Source organism: Xenopus laevis, chromosome 5L (genome assembly GCF_017654675.1).
Source record: "Xenopus laevis strain J_2021 chromosome 5L, Xenopus_laevis_v10.1, whole genome shotgun sequence".
Taxonomy (NCBI): Eukaryota; Metazoa; Chordata; class Amphibia; order Anura; family Pipidae; genus Xenopus; species Xenopus laevis.
The window spans coordinates 28137178-28159890 of record NC_054379.1 but is presented as its reverse complement, the minus strand read 5'-3'; the positions used below and the strand labels follow the sequence as shown (position 1 = coordinate 28159890).

Below are 22713 nucleotides of genomic sequence, written 5' to 3'. Positions count from 1 at the left end.
TTAGTAAATGGCCCCATAGATACAGTATTTATTTGTATTGGCTGTATTTTCAATTCTGAGAAAGCACAAAGTGAATATAAGGCAAACTGGATTGAGACACGGACCTTCATATCTACCTTGGATCAAAATCTTTGGAATCAATTATGAGCTTTCTAGAATGAAAAGATTGAACATTAGAAGCAAATCAATATTTTACTTTTCTTATGAGAGTAATCTCAATACACCTCCAGTTCATTTCAAATTCAAGACACTGTATTTGTGTCTTGAATTCTAAGTTTTTAGTGTAATCTAAGAAAAAAGGGGATTTCTCCATATTATACAAGTTCCTACTCATACATCTTTAGTGTATATATGGACATGGTAGGTATTGAGTGTGGGGACAGTGAAATGTTGGAGGAGCTACTTTGTAGCCTATAATTACTTTATAATTTTTTACATATGTTTATAAAATGCACAAATAGGTGAAACTTTGTCAGTTTACAAGTATAATGTGGTACACAGGTGTTTTTACTATAAAGCAAAAATGATCAAATATTGTTTAACAGCTTCTTCTAGATGAAAGCATGGTAAAAATAGATTTTATGCAGAATGCTAATAAAATAGCATTATTAGATACAGAAACAATAATGCTATATAGAATGGGTATAGAGTTGCCTGAAATGAAACTTTAAAAAAAAATATATAATAACATTGTCTTTGCATGAATTTTGCCATAAAAGTACTTCCCAATTACATTATCTATCAGATCCCTCAAGTTCCTCTATGAGGGGGCTGCCATATTTGTGCAGCAGTAGCCTTTTATTAGAAGGCTAGAATCTCTGAAAGGTTGAAAAGGAAAAGCCAGGTTGGCATAAAAGTCAGGTGAGCTATCAGTGAAAAATCAACATGACCTACAGTTTATGCAAATTTCATGTTCATTAAAGGGTTTTTGTCCACATTTTGCCTTCAAAATGCTATTCCAGCAGAATTCTGCAATAAAATTTATTTTCTAAAGAGCAAACAGATTTTTTATATTTCATTTTAAAATCTGACATGGGGCTAGATATTTAGTTTGTTTCCCAGGTGCCCTCAGTCATGTGACTTAAGTCTCTCTTTACTGCTACACTGTAAGTTGGAGTTATATCACCCCCCTCCCTTCCCCCCAGCAGCCTATCAGCAGAACAAAGGGAAGGTATCCAGATAACAGCTCCCTAACACCTGCAATGCTAGAAATGCTCCAATGCCCTACCTAGAGGTAGATATGAGAACAACACTCAGTAGTGTCCAAATCAATCCAAGTCTGGTTAACCCAAGTACTGACGCCTTCATTTACAATGAGTAGAAGAAACAATATCTTATTTGAAAGCAGTTCCATTGTGAAGTGCTGGTTATTTCTGAAAGCACATGGTCAGGCTCAATGGACTGAAATGGCTGCCTACACACCAATATTACAGCAAAAGAAAACAACACATTTGTTGGTTAAAGAATACATTTTTAAATGATAGAGCAAAATATTTTTTATGTAAACAGTGTAATCTAAAAATAAAAAACAACACCATACAAATCATGACAGTATTTTGAAGTGTAGGTTTTCATGTCAGTATCACTTATGGGGGTTATTTATCAAAGTCTGAATTTATCTCAATATTTTCTGCTACAAACCCCCATCAAATCCGCTTGGGTTTTTTACCTTTATTTATTATTACATTTGCCCAAAAATCTGCTTTGAGGGGAAAAATCTGATTTTCACAATTTTTTCAGACTTTTCATCCGATTTTCAAGATTTTCAAGATTTTTTCAGTATTTTTTACTCCGGGGTATTGCATGAAACCCAGCGCACATCTAAAAAACATTGGGACTTCTCCCATTGACTTATATGCAACCTCTACAGGTCTGAGATACTGAATTTTCAGATTTGGACTTTTCCATCCTCTGTGTTTAATAAATCCTGAAAAATTAGTGATTTTTTTAAAAGTCTGATTTTATAAAAAAAAAATCAAAATTTTTGCAAAAAAATCACAAAGTGTTTGGGTCTATTATACAGGCTTTCCTTTTTTTGTTTGAGTATGCTGCACCTTCATTCATCTTCAAGCAAAACTGAGGGATTGCAGTCACTCAAAACCATCTTGAGAGGACTTAAGGAAAAATAAACATTGTCTAATGTAGGAGAAAGAATGTTCTTACCATCGTCATTTGTATCCTTTGGGTCAGATTCTTGACATGTTTCATTGGATGGGGAAGCTATTTCTAAAGAATGATTAAAACACAAAAAAAATTAACACATGGGAACAGAAAGGGATTTTCATTTCAGAAAAACACTTTATTCTTTTCATACAAACAACAGATTTTTCAAGAAATGTGAGTTGTCTTTTCCTCCATGGGTTATTGAAATCATTCTACAGGCAGAAGAGTTCAAGGACCAGCGAAAATAAATAATGGATAAAGAAATACATTGAGGTATACATGTGTCATGAGCATTAGCATAAAGTGCAGTTAAATGTAACAAATATAATAATATATGTCAACAAGGCATATAAACCATGCTTGACTTGTAGACAACCTCACAAACACCTTTAATATAGTAATAAAGTAGACTGTATTATGTTGTAATAACTGTAATTAGTGATAGGCAAATCTGTCCCATTTCCGAAAAATTAGCGAAACCCCGAAACAAATTTGCGAAACGGCAAAAAATTCACAAAATGCAATGGGCAAACCAATGGGCAAGTCAAAGGGCATCAAAATTATTTTGATGCACAACAATTTTTACACGAGCGACAATTTTTACATGTGTGACTTTTTTGCCCAAATGCATTAAAGTCAATGGGAGTCAAAATTATTTTGATGCGCGACAATTTTTACACAATTTGTGCAGCAGTTTTGCTAAACTATTCACAGGTGGCGAAATGCAGAAATTCGCCACAAATCCATGCCTGGTGAATAAATTCACCCATCACTAATTGTAATTACAGGTATGGGACCTGTTATCCAGAATGCTCGGTTTTCCAGATAATGGATCTTTCCGTAATTTGGATCTTCATACCTTAAGTCTACTAGAAAATCATGTAAACATTAAATAAACCCAATAGGCTGGTGTTGCTTCCAATAAGGATTAATTATATCTTAGTTGTGATCAAGTACAAGCTACTGTTTTATTTATTTAGAAAAAAAAGCAATATTTTTTAAAAAAAATCTGGATTATTCAGATAAAATTGAGTCATGTGTGATTTTCTTTATTAAAAATATATTTAAACATGAATCTAATGTTTGCATTAGGATGCATTATGCAAATTGCTTGGGACCTGGGGTTGTCTGGATAAGGGATCTTCCATCTTTGGATCTCCATACCTTAATTCAACAAAAACATTTAAACATTAAAAAAACCAAAAGGGATGGGTTTGCCATGAATTTGCAGCTTAGGTGTCATCAAGTACAAGGCACTGCTTTATTTTTACAAAGAAAAAAGGGGAAAATAGAAAACGTTTGAATTATTTGATTAGAATGGGTTCTATGGGAGATTGCCTTCCCAGAATTCTGATCTTTCTGGATAATGTGTTTCTAAATAAGGGATCCCAAACCTTTACAATCAAACAGTGAATGCCAAACCCTTATATTCTGTAAAGTTATTCTTCTTATTCCAACCTGGGAATGTAAGGATATGCAATAACATATCATGCTTCATGTCCTTTTTTATACAGAATGTAACACAATGTGGCACAATTTAGGTGCACAAAGGATTTTTTATACTAGAAGAAAAGAAAGATTGTTGAATTCTCTTCTTCAGATATTCGTAATGACAGATACAAAAGATAGCTTTGATACAGCACTGAATGCTTTTTTAACAACTGAGAGTTTATAAAAAGTAATTATTCCCATAGTACATTGCTGATCCGGCTGGAACATTAGAAAATACTTGCCTGAAATTGGCTTAACATTCCGAAATTGTCTTAAAGGTGGCCATACATGGGCAGATTAAAGCTGCCGATGTCAATCCTTTAGGCCAATTAGGCAATTTATCTGCCTGTGTATGGTGCGTTCCGACTGGTCTTCCCAATCGATATCTGGCCAAAAATCTACCAGATATCTATCAGAAAGGTTTGATTTTTCCCTACGATAAAGGACCTCATTGGGTAGTTGACAAGGTCCTCATCCCATCTGCGCCCATTTCCTTAATTGTAATCTGATCGTTTGGCCCTAGGGCCGAAAAAACTTTCTACAGGCAAGTGGTGGAACCACACTATTCTTCTGCTTAAATTCTTTTCTTCTCATATTAGTAAAAAAAAACATTGGTTTGATACCAGAGCTACAAATATTTTTATTTTCAGTCTGTGAAACTGTGAGATTTTCAAGGTGCATAAATGAGCATCATGAGCTCTGAACTGACTTTTGAACTTGCGTATTGGCTCACATCATCAATTCCTTTGAAACATACCAACTGGCCTTCATCTTGATCTGCTTTAGAAACAAACCCACTGATATGCTTTTCAAATCATCCACTGACATACAAATCCTGAATATGTATAGTTTGCAGCAAGTTCAATTCAGAGGTACAATTCTGAATTCTGTTTGGAAGGTCAGCTTTCTCAAGCAACATCCAGATATGATTTACCGTAATACTGGCCCATGTTCCACCTCTACTCAAATTTGGAATTTTCCAACATTTCCTTCTGCAGGGCCCTACAAGTTTAGGACTGCTGCACACAACTACATGACTATGTTTCGAAACAATCCACATAATGGTTTAAAATTTATTGTTGACCACAACTTTCCCTTTTCTGCTATAGTTTATACAAGAGAAGTGGCCAGCTCCATTTTGCAGCTCCCACCCTTCCCAGGTACAATCAGTTGATCCCAGTGGTGGCCAATAAAAGGGTGACCATTTGGGCGTTTTAAACGTGAAAGCAAACACGTTTTTGGTAAAACTTAGCCCCTGTGTAAAATCCTTGATTATTATTTGTGCTTTTTGAGTCATTTAGCTTTTTATTCAGCAGCTCTCCAGTTTCAGCAGTCTGGATACTAGGGTGCCAATTATTAGCAACCATGCATTGATTTGAATAAGGGACTGGAATATTAATAGGAGAGGGCCTAAATAGAAAGAGGAGTTATAAAAAGTAATAATAAGAAATTCTTAGGCATTCAGAGCATTTGTTTAATAGATGGGGACAGTGACCCCTGTTTGAAAGCTGGAAAGAGCCTAAAGAAGGCAGCAAATAATTCAAAAACTACAACAAAGCAAAAATTGAAAGCCAGTTGAAAATTTGCTTAGTCAGAAGAAAAAGGCAAATAACTAAAAATAAATAAATAATGAAGACCAATTGAAAAGTTGCTTAGAATGGGCCATTCTACAACATACTAAAAGTTGACTTACTTTTACCCCCACAATGAATATTTAAGCAACAGACAGTTTATATCAAATTAAGTGGCATATTAAAGAATCTTACCAAACTGGAATATATAGTTAAGTAAATATTGTCGTTTTACACCTCTTGCCTTGAACCACCATTTTGTGATGGTCTGTGTGCTGCCTCAGAGATCACCTGACCAGAAATACTGCAGCTCTAACTGTAACAGGAAGAAGTGTGGAAGCAAAAGACAGAACTCTGTCTGTTAATTGGCTCATGTGACCTAACATGTTTGGTTTGTTTGTGTGCACCGTGAATCCTACGATCCCATAGGGTGGCCCTTATTTTTTTAAAACGGCGGTTTTCTATTTATGTTTACTCAATGGCACATGCTACTAGAAAAATTTATTATCATGAAAATGGTTTATTTACATGAAGCAGGGTTTTACATATGAGCTGTTTTATGTAATATCTTTATATAGAGACCTACATAGTTCAGGGGTATAGGTTTCCTTTAAAGGAGAACCACCCCTTTGATGCACAAAATGTCCTTAATATGATTTCACATTCAATCAGTCAATATTTCCACGGGCTTCAAAATTTGCGATTTTGCAAATTATTTGCAGTTTCACACATTTTTTGCCATTTCGCAGGAAATTTTCGGTAAAGCGAAACGGGACAAATTAGCCCATCACTATTTATTTTCCAAGGGTTGGCAAAACATTTCAATGAATAAACAAACAAATAAACCTTCTTTAATAAATGGGCATTCAATTCCTCATTCCTATTTCTAACTGTCTACTCTAAGTTTTATTTTGATTCCCTTTTATATAAAATGTTGTTAATTATGCTATTTAATTTTCTTTTCCTGATCCTTTTTTTTAGTCTTTAAGTGAATTGGCAATGTCAGTATTTTAACCATGTGGCTGGCTATTGGTATTCGAAGTCTAAGCACAAGTTGCAGATTTCAAATGGTAATTTGCAGAAACACTACCACCTGTAAAATACGGATATTGCACACAAAACAAGATTAATTAGCAATAAACTCACATCTGTTAATTATAATTTTTTTACGGCAAAAAAGATTGTTCGGTAACTTTGTGAAAACTTTAAAAACATAAATCACAGGCAAGGCTAAACTTGCTAAAATGATTTTTCTCAGCATTTTCAGTTTATGTTGTAAGTACAGTAGCTCAGTAAAATCCAGCTCTCTGTGAGTAATGTGCCAAATCCACTTCCTACAAAATTAGTTTGAGGTCTAGCTTACCATTATATACAATTAAATCATTTTCTGCATTAATGATGTTGGCTTCAATGTCTGGGCTCATTCTAATTAATTTGGGGGTAATTCCATAGACCTAATAAGTGATTTCTGATCATCAGTTTCACCTGATATGGTCATTCTAAGTTAATAATTTTAAAATTCATATTTGGTATTATACTAAGCGACAAGTTCTTATCCATTTAGATTAGTTATTTCCTAAGGGTTATTTAATACTATAATCACTAATAGTGATGGGCGTATTAATTCGGCAGGTGCAAATTAATGGCAGGCGAATAAATTCACAAACTTGCCGTGAACATTCGGCGACAATTCCAACACCGGTGACAATTAAACGCACGCCCATTGACTTTAATGCGCCTCCAATTGTTGCCAGTGTCAATTTTGAAGGCCACGAATCGACGCCAGCGTCAAAATTCGCGTTTTCCGAATTTCGCAGGAAATTCGCTAGTTTTTCTGTGAAGCAAAATGGGACAAATTCACCCATCACTAATCACTAATAAAGTCAGCTAGATTTTCCCTTTATCCTGAATAATACCTTTATGGAAAGGTCTATTCCCCCCATAATGCAATACATGGGGGGTTATTTATCAAAGGTTGAGTTTTTTATACCGTAAATGAACACAAGACTCGAACGGTATCTTATTTAACAAAAAAACTCAAATGTGAAAAACCCTATTCTCCGAGTTCAAGTTGTGCAACCTAAAAACTCAAATTTATTGAGTTTTTGACTGAAAAAAACTTAAATCACTCAAATCAATAGCGTTTTGGGGCAAAAACTTTCCAAAAAACTCAAACATCAAGCAGGAGTTAACATCTTCAAAAGGTTCAAGGGACCTCTACCATTGACTTCTACATGGCCTCAGCAGTAGGGATGTAGCGAACAGTTCGCCTGCGAACTTGTTCGCGCGAACTTCGACCGTTCGCGTCCGCCTAATGTTCGCGAACGTTTGGGAACGTTCGCAATTTGAGTTCGCGACCATTCGACCGCTAAAATCGAACGATTTCCATTCGTTCGAACGATTTCCATTCGTTCGAACGATTTCCATTCGTTCGAACGATTTCCATTCGTTCGAACGATTAAAATCCCTCGACCGTTCGATTCGAATGAAAATCCTTCGATCGAACGATGAAAATCCTTCAAACGTTCGAATCGAACGAAAAATCCTTCGAACGTTCGAATCGAACGATTTTGCGGGTGTTCGAAGCTCGCGAACGGAACCGTTCGAAGCTCGCGAACGGCGGTTCGCTACATCCCTACTCAGCAGGTATTAGATGGCGTATTTTGAGATTCAAGCTATTTCCAGGGTCAGGGTATAATAAATCTTGAATATTCAAGTTTTTTTTTACCCAGATTATGTGAGTTTTGACCAAAAAATACAACTTGAATACTAAAAATTTTCATGGAAAAAAAAACTTGAACCTTTATAAATCTGTCTCAAGGTGCTGGATTCCTTGTTCAGGAACCCATTATACAGAAATCTCTGAATTATTGGAGGGATCTCATAGAGCCCATTTTAAGCAAATAACTTTATTTATTTTTTTTTTAAATTGATTTTCTTTTTCATTGTTATAATAAAACAGTGGCTTTTATTTGATTGTAACTAAGCTGCGTGAAGTCATGTTGGAGGCAAAACAATCCTATTTGGTTTATTTAATGCCTCAAGGATTTTTAAAGTGTGTGCACTTTATTTTGCCGCAGCCCTAAAGGGAGGACATGGCAGGACAGCAGGAAGATTATCCAGGGAGTGGGTCTGGGCTGGCAGGGCCTGCCAGGTTTTTTCCCGGTGTCTCGCCGGCCCAGTCCGACCCTGACTTCCACAGGCTATTGTGCCATAAGCCAGGAGGTTTTTGCATTCATACAGAACAAAATAACTTTATTTGTCAGAGACAAATGATCCACAGGGTACTTACATCAGTAAAGAGGCATTTGCAGAATATATAGGCACACAGCTCAGACTGTACATCAGAGGCAGGTGCATTCCCTGAGGATGTAGTCAAGGCAGTACAACTTCCCTCTAGTCAGAAATTCCTCACACATGGGGGTCCTTTACTAAAGCGCGGTAAAAATATGTGCACAAAATATAGACAATTTTCACCAAATATGTTTTCGCCAGTTTACTAACCTGCGATAAATATAAATTCGCGAACTTTCTTGCCCAAAAATATGTTTTCGCCAGTTATCGCATTCACTGAAAATAACTCTACGTACACATTAACGCCTGGTTTACTAAACAGCGAAATGTGCAAAAGACTATTCGCAAAATTTTACCGTCACCTATGCAGTGGCGTAAAAGTATTTTTCCGCCAGAAAATTCTCAAGGGGCAAGAAATATCCCATAATACTTTTTTTTTTTACCCATCATTCTTTGCTGACAGGAGAGAGATCTGTAGCTATTGCTGACAGGATGTTTTTGCTTCTGCTTCTTTCTGCTGCAACAGCAGCAGTTTCAGCTCAGAGTCGTATTATTGGCAGCGGCATCACAGTCCAAGGATTCGTCAGCCTCTACGCTTTTTTGGTTTCATTGTGATTGGCTACATTAAACTGTGCATTTCTATGAAGAGATTGACTGGTATGATTTCTTGTTCATATGATTCTATTGGCAGAAGGGTTTATATGATGCATAAATGTTTGATTGGTGTTACTCTGGTGATGTTGTTGGAGTTTATGAGTTTTGAAGATGCATTTCTGGCCATAAATATCACAGTAAAAATTGGCATAATAACCGCCATAAAACAAGACTAATTTATAGCATAAATATTCACAAAAACGTAATTTGTCGCCACAAAATTCACAACTCGCTAAAATTACCGCTAACGTAAGCTGGTTCCATAACGTAGTTACTGCAAGTGATCCCAATGACTTCTGAGCGCATCGATGTTTAGTAATTTAGTCGCTGCGAATATTCTGGCAGAAAAATTTTCTCAGCGATAACATGCGGAAACTTAAAGTCAGATTTACCGCACTTTAGTAAACGAACCCCATGGTTTGGATCTCACCCAGTGGAGTGATCAGGGAGGCGAACATAAAGCCTGACATCCACTGTGTCCCTTCACTGTAGGCAAATCTTACAGCCTGGGAAGCTACTCCCTGCTACACCTCCTTGATGGAGCACAAAGCTGCTCTGTATCTCTTCCCTCACTGTCTCACTCTCCTAGAGAGTCTATAACATTATACTCCTGACACTCACTAGCCTCATTCACGGGGTCGCTGCTCCCCGACTTAATTCTCTAGAGGGCAGTAAGGCTTTACTGGGCCTTGGTGTACCCATTCTCCCTGGAAACATCCGGATGGGTCAGACACCAGGAGCCAAAGAGGAAGCTCCACCCCTTCTCACTCCCTATACCAAAGTGTGACAGGATGTGGTCACAGTACCTCCTGGCCAGTAATACAACTATGCAAATTACACTAGATACATGGGCATCTGCCCAGCAATGATGGAGATCAGGAAGTGTAGGGATTTTAAGCCATAGGGACACATTAACCCTATGGGTCCCTACATGTATGTATAGCAAGTACCTAAATAGGCTGAGTGGGTGAACTCAGAGGCTGAAGCGTTTATCACTCTGCTGGGTGTTTATAGGTGCAGCAATGGCGCTTGAACATAAAGCTAAAGGGGACTATTTTATTGAGTTATTTCTTAATAACAATTCACAGAAACGGTGGCTTTTTTTAGAGTCTCATGGTGGGAAGGCATGAAATCAGATGCATTATTTATGATATGCCACAAACTCTGCTATACCATTGCCTGTTTTATTAACATTTCCTTGTACAGAAATCTTAGTCATTCCATTAGGAAGATGAAACCTAATGTGTGCCTTGCAGCTCTGCACGCTTACACAACACACATCTTTTTTCCCTGTTTGCAAAGACCTAATTACTTCTTTTTTGCAGGATCTTTCTGTAAATAATCTCTCAAAAGAGCTAGAACAGAGCGACGTAACAATGAGCGAACATCTCAGAAAGCTTGTGCCATTTGATCCATAAACTCTATTTCTGGTGTGAGGTAAATTGGGTGGTTTAAAGCTCTGTCCCCCCAGCGCGCTGTTTTATTATTGTGAGTTTGTTATCCTGCTGTAGTAACTGTATACACAGCTTGTTTCACAGAATGAAGAAGAGTCTGCCTTTATCTGTACCCTGTTATTCTGAGAATAGGCTTATACAAAATGCATCATTAAAGACTCACCTTCACTGGATATTATCACATAATCAGGGAGGGGTGGAATCTTTCATAGGCACAAAGGATAAATATGCTCTGCAATAATACGTTACTTTAAATGCTCCAGTATATATTTTTAGTGGTTTTTACAAGCACTTTTGTTTTTTTTACCTTTTATAGGTAAAAAGATGAATCACTTATCCAGTGCTATGTGTACATTCTAAAAGCAATAACATGCAGCTCATTTAATGCCGCGTATATACAGATATGGGATCTGTAATCCGGAAACCCGTTATCGAGAAATCTTGAATTATGGAATGGCCATCTCCCCAAGACTCCATATTATCCAGAAAATTTTAATTTTTAAAAATGATTTACTTTTTCTAATGATTTACTAATAAAACAGTAATTAGTACTTCATCCAAACTATGATATAATTAATCCTTATTGGACACAAATTGGGTTTATTTCATGTTTGCATGATTTTCTAGTAGATTTAGGGCAGAGACACGCGCGGCAATTCTGGGAGATTAGTCGCCGGCGGGATGGCACTCGGAGCACTTCATTTTCTGAAGTCGGCTGAAGTTGCCTCATGAGGAAACTTTGGGCGACTTCAGAAAACAAAGCGCTCCGAGTGCCATCTCGCCTGAGATTTTCATTCTAGCCAGCGGGAAGACAGGGGAGGCAGTTTGGGGAGATTACTGGAGAAATTTGCCCATCACCAGCATTGTGTTATAAACCCTTAAAGGGTTGTTCACCTTTAAATTAACTTTTAGTATGATGCAGAGACAATCTCAAATTGGTTTTCCTTTTTCATTATTTGTAGTTTTTGAGTTATTTCGCTTTTTATCAAGCAACTCTCCAGTTTGCAATTTCAGCAATCTGGTTGCTAGAATACAATCTACCCCAGCAACCATGCATTGATTTGAATGAGAGACTGGAATATGAATAAAAAAAGGCCTGAGTAGAAAGATGAGTAATAATTAGCAATAACAATAAATGTGTAGCCTTTCAGAGCATTTGTTTTTAGATAGAGTCAGTGACCCCCATTTGAAAGCTGAAAAGAGTCAGAAGAAGGCAAAAAAGAAAAAATTAGGGCCTATTGAAAAGATACTAAGAATTAGTCATTCTATAACATACAAAACCTTATCTAGTAGAATTAAGTAAAAGACAATTTGGCATTTAGAGGTTTTTTTATTTTTTATATACATTGGCTTCTTCAGTTCAACTGAAATGGTAGGGAATTCCTCCGGCATTTAAACCCTTGCGTATAGTAAAGTTTACTCAAAGGTGAACCACCCTTTTAACAAAAGACCTAAAGGGGGTGACCTAGTAAGCAACAAGACTAGCCAACTAGAGCCAAAGGTGACACCCTTTAAAAAAAACACCATTCAAGGTAAGAAGTGTGGTGAAGTGTGGTGAATGTTGGGGAAATTTAGTTACCGGAGATCACTTGAGGCGAAAGACAAAGTTTATTTGACACAAGCTCTATGGATTCTGAACTCACAAAGAGTCAGATCCCTGAACAAAGGGAACAGAGTTTTTATAGACTTCAGAATGTATCACGTGAGAATATGCAAGTACAGGAGTGAAAGGTAGTTAACGTTGGAATAGCATAAAGATATTGCTCCACAGCACAGAAAAACAAAGAACTGCTCTTACAGCCAAACAGGTGGCTCTGCCCTCATGGCCAGTAGTGGCTAAGGCTAGATTGAGATGAGAATCTATCCAAGTCAGGGGGCTCACATGGGAATCTGCATACAAAGAATTTTATTCTCTATCAGTACAATGGACCTTAGACACCTTTAGATACTTCTATAGCCTTAATGAAACTGTAGTTTAGGGTCTGCAAGTAGAAATAGGTAACTCACCACACTTGGGAAGAGGCCCAGGTGCGCCGCCCTGAGCCCTCAGCACAGGGAGCGGATAAGCCGAACAAAAACTTTATGGAGCAGGCACTCAATGAAGGCAATCTTCATACTTCTATAGCCATAGACAAACTGCCATTTGTCTTTTGTGATTTTGCTATTTCATTTGACATTTTTAATATAATGGTTGTTCCATGCATCTAGCTGCATCATAATGAACAGATTTAGAATGGTTTGTGAATGGAAACAGTCAGCGGACATGGTAACTGGTTATGTACTAATCAGCAGTAATGCCTAAGCTTTGTCATGTCCTACCAAGTAAAATAAAATCCACTTAATGCAAAACAGTGGGCCCTTTTTACCATTGTGCCTCTCCTGCCATCAGTGAAAAAATGTAAAAAAAGTATATTAAGCATCAACTTAGTAAAGTAAATTTTTCCCTGTTATTATGGAGTTTTATTTAGTTTCACAAATGTCAAGAGCAAAAATGTTTATTAGTAGATTTCAAAAACTTTGGTCCGAGTATGAAGGGAAAAACAAAGGAAACCAATTTTCAGGTATACAAACTATTGACCTTTGGGTTGACCACTGGCTGGGTGGGTTTGGGTTGAAATTTGGCCAACTATTGGGGGTTAGGGTTGAGTGTGGGTCAGACTGGGGAAGTATACATCTCATCTGCTCCTGAAGATTTGCTGTCTTGGAACCAGAGGCAACATCATATGGAGCAAGAAGACAGGGGTACCAGTTGGGTGCTGGTCCTATAATGGCACATTTTGTGGGTTAGGGTCGGGTGTGGGTTAAGGTTTTGTGGGTTAGGGTCAGGTGTGGGTTAAGGTTTTGTGGGTTAGGGTCAGGTGCGGGTTAAGGTTTTATGGGTAAGTGTCAGGTGCGGGTTATAGGAGAAGGAAAGCTACAGAGGCATTTTATTGCCAATAGATTAGCTGCAAGTGCAAGCTATAACGCTATATTTATTCTGCAGAATGCTTTACCAAACCTGAGTAAATAGCTCTAGAAACTCTCAGTTTGTTTAGGATAGGAGCTGTAGGATTAACGTGGTGTGACATCACTTCCTGCCTTAGTCTCTCACTGCTCTGGGCTCAGATTACAGTAGAAAAGGGAGGGGGGCGGGGGAAGAGGAGCAAACTGATCATGCTCTTGCCCAGGGCAATGAGGTTTAAGCTGAAAACAGGAAGTCTGATACAGAAGCCCATGAGTACACAATAGAAGGAAAGAAATGCAGTGTTTCTTTTGACAGGGGACTCAGAGCAGCACTACTTTTGGGGTTTACTGGTATATTGAGATGGACCTTTCTGATAAGGCTTACTTAGTTTTAACCTTTCCTTCTCCTTTAAGGTTTTGTGGTTTAGGGTCAGGTGCGGGTTAAGGTTTTACAGGTTAGGGTCAGGTGTGGGTTAAGATTTTGTGGGTAAGTGTCAGGTGCGGTTTGAGGTTTTCCTGACCAGCACATCACTAGTACAAACCACACTTTTCACTTACTCACATCTTGGTATGTAAACAGGCCTCATGCCGATTCACAAGCATAATAAAAAGCGTCATACTTCTCAATAATATAGATTTTCAGCTAGTTAAATAGTAAAAATTTAAAAATTAACTGTTTCAAGATGTTCTATTATTCAAGGACTCCTTGCAATGCATTATTCAAGACACCATCACATTTGAACAAGTAAGATCCTATGCAGATAAGTCATTCGGGCTGATCTTATGTCAGGATAGTCTGACTGTGTTGGGAGCCTCTATGGTACTCACTGTGTCTAGCTTTATTTTCCTTTGAATTTAGGTATAGTTGTAACAACAATTAATTAATAATTGCATTCCATCTATTTCATATTGGAAAAAGACACTATTCTCTGAGCCTCTCAGGGTGCTTTTAGTTCAGTGAATAGGTACAGATCAAACAGACTTACTTCTTTTTAACAAGCTCCTTTCCTAATGAAGTTCTGGGCTGTATTCATATATCTATATATCTATAATACACAACATGGGTCTCGTGACGATTTGCTTTATTTAAACACAGAAACTATATATATATATATATATATATATATATATATATATATATATATATATATATATATATATATATATATATATATATATATATATAAATTGAACTAAACAAACCTATTCTGGCCTTAATGCTCTCGCTGTGAGACAATCAGGTTCTCTCCGTTCTAAACTATGACCTCATAGAATCTGTCTAACAATAATAATTAATCCTGACCAATTACCATTGTGTTATGTTTATTAGTATGCACACTACAAAGCTTCTCTTGCAATTACTAGATCATAAACTCCGAATTAAGGAATACTAATTGTAATCTATATGTTAAAGAGTCAGACTGTGGTATAACACAATTAGCGGGCAAATACACCATGGACTTAAAAATAAACAAACACAGAAATTATCTGTACAAGCTTATTGGTCTCTTGCATGATGAGCTCTGAAAATTACTTTGGAGACGGTGCTCGTATGTTTATTTTCACAGCAACCGCATCATTTTATTTCACCGTGACAGGATTTCTACCTGATTATTATGCTCAGAATTACGTTGTTCGACAATACAATTGTAAACAAAATGACATTCAGCTATGAAAACAAAGACATTGTGGGTATAAGACTTTGGTGAAATGTAGCAGGAATGTAGGGCAAATCTATAAGCAAATTTGGGATCTTCTGTATGCTTGACATTGCAGCATTTTACAGAGAATATTGCATCATACACCTGCCACAATATAATAACCCTGAACAGGTCAGGTGCCTTTTTATGGGGGCCTTAAACACGGGCCTTAAAACAACAGTAACACCAAAAACTGAAAGTGTGTAAGGGGCATGAGGTTACCTGTGCGGCAGGGTCGCCCGCCTCGCCGTCGGTGGGGACGCCCGCCGCATGGTCCATGAGCCGGCGCTGGCCATCTTTGATTCTGCGCATCTCTTAAAGGCGCAGGCACGCTGGCGCATTTGCGCCAGCACGTTTTTGACGCCGTTTGGCGCGAAATTTGAATCTATATAAGGCACATTCTGTCTCCCAGCCAGTGCCCGTGATAGGACTTGTTTCCTGGTGCTTCTGAGCCTTATCTGTTCCTGTTATTCTGTATCTTGATTATCCGTGTTTGACCCTGCCTGTTTCCTGACTACTCTGAACTCTGTATCCTGACCCTCGCCTGCCTACGACAACTCTTCCTGTTTAACCCCTTGATTGACAACCCGGTTTGACCCTTGCCTGCCTGACGATTCTGATATCCGCCTGCCTCGACCCAGCCTGTCTGACCATCCTTCTGCCTAATCCTTTTGTACCGTGACCTTCGGGCCCAAAAAGACTTTGCTAACAGCCGTGCCCCTTCGCCAGCCAGAACATCTCGCCTTGCACCCCTCGTTAAGTCCAGGTGGCACCCAAGTAAGCTGAGGGCTCCTCCCGAAGCCCAACGGTGGTCACACTACTGGTGAAGCCGAGCCGGGACCAGGGTGCTTGGCATTTGTTCTGGTATCGGGTGCCGGTCGTGACAAAGTGCTTGAAAATAATGACAATATAATGTACTATTGCACTGCACTGGTAAAATTGTTGTGTTTGCTTCAGAAACACTACAAAACTTTATACAAACAAGCCGCTGAAAAGCTGAAAAGGGAGAAAAGGCACAGGATACACAACAGATAACAGATCTGTAGTATACAATGGGATTCTTCAGAACATATCTGTTATCAACATTGTATCCTGTGCTTGAATGGCTACCCCCATGGCTACACAGCAGCTTGTCTATATAAACTGTTGTTAAAGCAAACGCTTTTGTTTTACCAGTGCAAAGCAAAAGTACATAATATTGTTTTTCCTTTGAAACACAAATTTTTTGGTGTTACTGTTCCTTTAATGTTATATTTAGGGAGGCCTGCATAATGCTGTCTGAAAAGAGTCACACTAGGCTGTAGATGTGGTCCTCATATAACAGGTGTGCACAAGCCCTCCAAAGAATTTATTTGTTTATTAAACATCCTAAGTACTTCTTCCCATGTTCAGCCAGCTTGAGTTGGAGTCTCCAATATTCCTTGCTTCATAACCTTGCTTGAACCTTATGGTTGAAAAACACACATCTACCGACAGCTTCCCCTTGCCAACCCTTGCTTGGGAAATATCATTAAATTGACAAGTTTTGGTATACACAGCCTTTCCTAGCAGATGTATTAGAGCTCACTTAAATAACTGATTCCAGTACAAACAAAATCTAACAAAATAACTGCGTTTTGCGCAAATTCAGCATGTAGAGAGACATGATGTCTGGTGATTTGAATAGAGTGAGCTCTAATACATCTTCTAGGCATATGGAGCCCCCCTATAAGATATATTGGATCTAACTGTCAATGAATATCTGACACCCAACTGCTGCATGAAGAGAGAATGAAGAGAAACAGATGCTGAGAGAGGGATAGTGAATATAAACTTGATTATTTCAGAAACGGTACAGAATTTTTAATTGATTGAATTTAGAAAGTTTCTTATTTCAGTAAGCTGAAGTTAATATTAAATCTTCATTTATCGCAATAGTTCCCCTTTAATATTTAAAGGATTTTCTAGTAGTCTTAAGGTACAAAGACCCAAATTAAGGAAAGAATCCATTATCCGGGAAAACCCCAGGTCCTAAGCATTCTGGATAACAGGTCCCATACCTGTACTAACAGCACTGCCTAAGTGACTACAAATCTTCTGGTTAGAGTATGCAGTGTCATTAACCACATTAAATACAGAGTTTCAAAGAGAAGGTTTTTATGTCCTGGTTTGTATAATAAAAATTGGGGGATAGTGATGGGCGAATTCACAAAACGGCGACGGCGTCCATTTTTCTTGAGGCCGGCGAATTTTCACCAGCGAATTTTCGCGGCTGTTTCTCTCATTTATTCGCCGGCGGCGAACCGCGCAAATTCGCAGCAATTTGACGCCTGGCGAATAAATTCGCCCATCACTATTGGGGGAACTAACTAGGAAACTAAACCCAAAAAATTAATATGGCTAAAAATGCCATATATTATTTATTTTGATGCACCAGCCTAAAGGTTCAGCATCTTTATAACAGTAATGATCCAGGCATACAAAATTATAACAGGGGGACACCATCATGGATTTCTGCTGATGGAAAAACATATGCATTGCTTAGTCCCCCCCCAAAGTTGCCTCGCAAGGAAACTTGTGGCAACCTCTAAAAACTAAGTCATGCATATGTCTTCCCACCAGTGGTGGATTTGGCAGTGGAAAAAGCATCCTTGGAAGATTTGTCATCCCTGGTAGCACAGATTTAACCACAGGTGACAAATCTCCTGTCTGCCATCATCCTTACTGACTGAAGTTTAATTAGTTGTACAGGTATGGAATCTATAATTCAGGAATTTGATATTCAAAAAGCTTCAAATTATATGAAGGCCATCTCCCATGGTATTCATTTTAAACAAATTTTTGTAATTATTACCACATTTTTGCTGAAATAATAAAACGTGAAGGTAACTAAGCTGCATGAATCCATACTGATTCCAGGACAATCGTATTAGGTTTCTTTAATGTTTAAATGTTTTCTTTTAGTAGATATAAAGTATTATAATCCAGATTACAGGTATATCCCTTATTTGGATAGTGCCAAGTCCCAAAGCAGATATTAGCTGTATACCTATACTTGATGTTAACTAAACTTATATTTATCCACTTTTGGTGTTAAAACAATAATTTTGAAATTTTTGATGGTTAAATATTGTTATTTATATATTAGGAATGCTTCTCATTGTAGTAGACCCAACATTTACATGATAACTCAAAGGAAAATGCCTTCATTCAGTCAAAAACAGACACATTTTTCATTGTAGGTACAAACGTGTAAACTGATGCATGGCAGAGCCCTTAAGTTCTAAGTAAAACAAATTCACACATTTACCTGCTTTGGGGTATAAGGACCATGTGAACGTAAGCCTTTATTTAACGGGATACGGTCATGGGAAATAGTTTTTTTTTTCAAAAAGTTAATAGTCCTGCTCCTGCAGGATACTGCACTGAAATCCGTTTCTCAAAAGAGCAAGAACTAAGCCTAAGAACAGCACTCAATAGTAAAATCCAGGTCCCACTGTGACACATTCAGTTACATTGAGTAGGAGAAACGACAGCCTGCCAGAAAGCAGTTCCATCCTAAAGTGCTGCTCTTTCTGAAAGCACATGACCAGGCAAAATGTGCTAAGATGGCATCTACACACCAATATTTCAACAAAAAAAAAATCGTAGAGTGAAATATTTGCAGTAAACAGTGAAATTTAAAAATAAAAACTACATCATAAAAATCATGACAGTATCCCTTTAATATGATCTCTTCCAATGAAATATTGATTGGAGCTGGGATACAAACTCTTTAACTTTAAGGGGGTTATTTATTAAAATCTGAATGTTAATATCTCGAAAGATTAGAGTTTTTTTACTAGAAAACTTGAATTTTTAGAGGAAAAAAGAAACTCAAATTTTTTGAGATTTCTTATACCCTGATACTGCAAAAAGCCAAATCCAAAAAAATCCACCATCTCAGACCTGTTGAGGTCCTGTATAAGTCAACGGTAGAGGCACCTATCTCAATTTGAAGTTTTTGTGGTCTGCGCCAGGTATAGCCCGAAAATCTGACTTTTTCTGAGTTTTTGGGCAAAAACTGTAAAATTTCAAGATACTTGGGGAAAATGCCTGAAAAATTCGAATAATTCAGGAGAAAGCCCGAAAAATCTGAGCAAAACTGGTTTTTGCTTGATTTTATCCACATTCCGATTAAATAAAGTTTTTTTTTACTAATAAATAAGACAAAATCTGACATGGGAGTTTGGTTGTGTTTTTTTTTTTTTAAATAAAATTTTAGATCAATTCGGATTTTAATAACCCCCTTAGAGTAGAGGTCAGGCATTGTCTTTGGCAGATATTCTGAACAGGTAATAACCTTTTCAGAGGGTTGTGTAGAAGACAGTGGATGGTGGAAGATGATGTAGTAGTAGCACGGTTACCAGCAAGACATGGTTATTCATTTCTATTGGTCCAGCTGTACATTAATGCTAATTTATTTTGGATAGAGAAGCCTGAATACTGTTACCACATCTGGTCACTGAGAAGTATTGCACAGGTGGCGTGAGCAGATGTTCTATTGCTGCTCCTTTGCTACTATTCTAGATCGTGTTTGTTTTATATCTGTAAACAATTCAAATCGCAATGTGTGTACTTAAAGTTTAATATATGATTTATTAAATTGTCTATAACTTATCCCTTCTTACAAACATGCCGGAGCCAGCTGTTCCAAACTGATCATTTGCTTAACACTGCCCTCGTACCTATTAATGTGATAATCAAGGCACATTCAGTTAAGAACGGCTTTAATACCGGTTGTATAATTCCATTGAGATGCAGATTAAGAAGAAGATGCAAATTGCTGCTGCCTGCTAATTAATCTTGATTTTTATGCACAATCTTGGAACTATGTATAAATCTCACATGCGGAATTGGAACTCTACATTCTAAAGAAAAGAAAGTTCTCACTGAGCTAGTTAGCTTATTGTTAAAGTTTCCATTGAATGGAGAATGTCCGGGGCGGGCCGTACCATTGAAATTAATTAGCAACAGAAGCAGCCTGATTCATTCCATAGGTGAGGGCCCTTAAGTAAATAATATCGGCCGTATTATACAACACACACAAAGGAGAAAATGAAAGAGATCCCCTGAATGCCCTGTGAAATACCGAAGGAGAAAATAATGTAGAAAGACAAAGGGCTCTAAATGAAATTTGGTGAAATAGGCGGTAGAGTAATGCTCCAATTTAGAGATGCCTAACCTTCCTGCTTCAAACTCTTTTCTTAAAATCAGTAAGGACTTTAAATGATCTCCTGTGAGGGATTAAAAGCCTTAAGATAATTACACTTGGCAGAGACTGGGCTTGTTGAGAATAAAATGAAACTTTAGGAAGGGTGAAAAAATCTCTGACCATCTGCTAGGGATAATACGCAGAGAGCAGCGGTAAAGAATCAAAGGGCAGCTAGCCACGGGGAAAGGTGCACGATGCTTTTAATTGCTTTGTCATTGAAACTATAGCTTAGATTAATGAGAGGCAAAATGTGGAAACAAGCATAGCAAGCCAAGGAAAAGCAATAAACTCGAGATACTCGCAAAGAAAACAAATGATTATGTCTACCACTAAAGTTGTCTTCTAATTAGAGACCGCTGTTAATCTATGCTAAAGGAACCTTTTTTTTTTTTTTGGTAAACTACAAACACATTTACTTTGTAGATTAAGGAAGCACCCAGGATTCATTTAAATTAAAAAAGGCTGCCTGAGAAATTTGCATCCACCAACAGTCCATTGTTTGGAAAGCATCACAGTTTTGTATTTAATCTGGCCAGCCATAAAGGTACAGGTACGGGATCCATTATCTGGAAACCTGTTATCCGGAAAGCTCCAAGTTACAAAACTGCTGTCTCCTATAGACTCCATTTTATCCAAATAATCCAATTTTTTTAAAATGATATCCTTTTTCTCTGTAATAATAAAACAGAAAAGAATTATGGAAAGGCCGTCTCCCGTAAACTCAATTTTATCCAAATAATTCAGATTTAAAAAAAATGATTTCCCATTTCTGTGTAATAATAAAACAGTAGCTTGTACTTGATCCCAACTAAGATATAATTAATCCTTATTGGAAGCAAAACCAGCCTATTGGGTTTAGTTAATGTTTACATGATTTTCTAGTAGATTTAAGGTATTAAAGAAAGATCAGTTACCTGAAAAACCCCAAGTCCCGAGCAATCTGGATAACAGGTCCCATACTTGTATAAAAGAACCTTTAACTTGCCAATCCCCAGTACATTTTTCTTAATAAGTATTGGGCATTGGGTGGAACACCACATTTCAAAGACAAAATTTTCCAAAATTGGAAAAAAAGGACCAACGACAATATGCACGATGTGTGATAGATCCACAGAATTGTTTTTTTTTTTGTGTGGGAATGAGGGAGGTACCAGAGACCAGTGTGCTTGTCTATACTGAGATACAGGTATGGGACCTGTTATCCAGAATGCTCAGGAACTGGGGTTTCTGGATAAGAAGTCTTTCTGTAATTTGGATCTCCGTACCTTAAGTCTATGAAATAAAATAATATAAATATTAAATAAATCCAATAGGAATGTTTTGCCTCTGATAAGGATTAATTATATCTTAGTTTGTATCAAGTACACAGTACTGTTAAATTATTACAGAGAAAAAGGAAATCATTTTTAAAAATTTATTTGGAGATGGGAGATGGCCTGCCCATAATTTATAACTTTCTGGATAACTGGTTTCTGCATAACTGATCCCATCCTGTACCATAAGGTACTTGCCCCTATTAACATTTTGCAATGTTGGCTCATGACCAACATATTTGTATTCAATTACTTGTCACATATCATCCTCCAGTAGAGGTTAGATACATTTTTAAATTATCTGAGGAGTTGGATCCCAACTGTATATGAGTTTCTTCTAATTTTCCACATTTCCTACACATTTGGAAAAAAGTGTGCCGCTATCCCAATTTTGCTGTTCAATCATGCAATCATGCAGAGACTGGAATATGAATAGGAATAGGCCTGAATAGAAAGAGGAGTAATAAAAATGTATGTGTAGCCTTACAGAGCATTTGTTTTTTTAGAGGGTGTCAGTGACCCCCATTTGAAAGCTGAAAAGAGTCAGAATAAGTATAAAAACAATAAATAAAAAAAATAATTTAAAAACAATAAAAAAAGATGTGGGGGCACATTTACTTAGCTCGAGTGAAGGAATAGAAGAAAAAAATACTTCGAATTTTGAATGTTTATTTTGGCTACTTCGACCTTCGACTAAGAATCGAATGATTCGAACTAAAAATCATTAGACTATTCGACCATTCGATAGTCGAAGTACTGTCTCTTTAAAAAAAAACTTCGACCCCCTACTTCGCCAACTAAAACCTACCGGGGTACAATGTAAGCCTATGGGGAAGGTCCCCATAGGCTTTCTAGCAATTTTCTGATCGAAGGAATTTCGTTTGATCGATGGATTAA

General features: G+C 37.3%; 1 protein-coding gene across 2 annotated transcripts in view; it reads right to left on the bottom strand.

The window, feature by feature from the left end:
- macrod2.S (MACRO domain containing 2 S homeolog) overlaps positions 1–22713 on the bottom strand; it is a 1492323-nt gene that overhangs the window by 11028 nt on the left and 1458582 nt on the right. Inside the window, exons 17-18 of one of the 2 annotated variants that reach the window (XM_018261753.2) lie at positions 2164–2226; positions 105–152 (exon numbers count right to left, since the gene is read on the bottom strand). In XM_018261753.2, the coding sequence (XP_018117242.1) occupies positions 142–152; positions 2164–2226 (74 nt within the window). In that variant the 3' untranslated portion in view covers positions 105–141. 2 annotated transcript variants of the gene reach the window in all.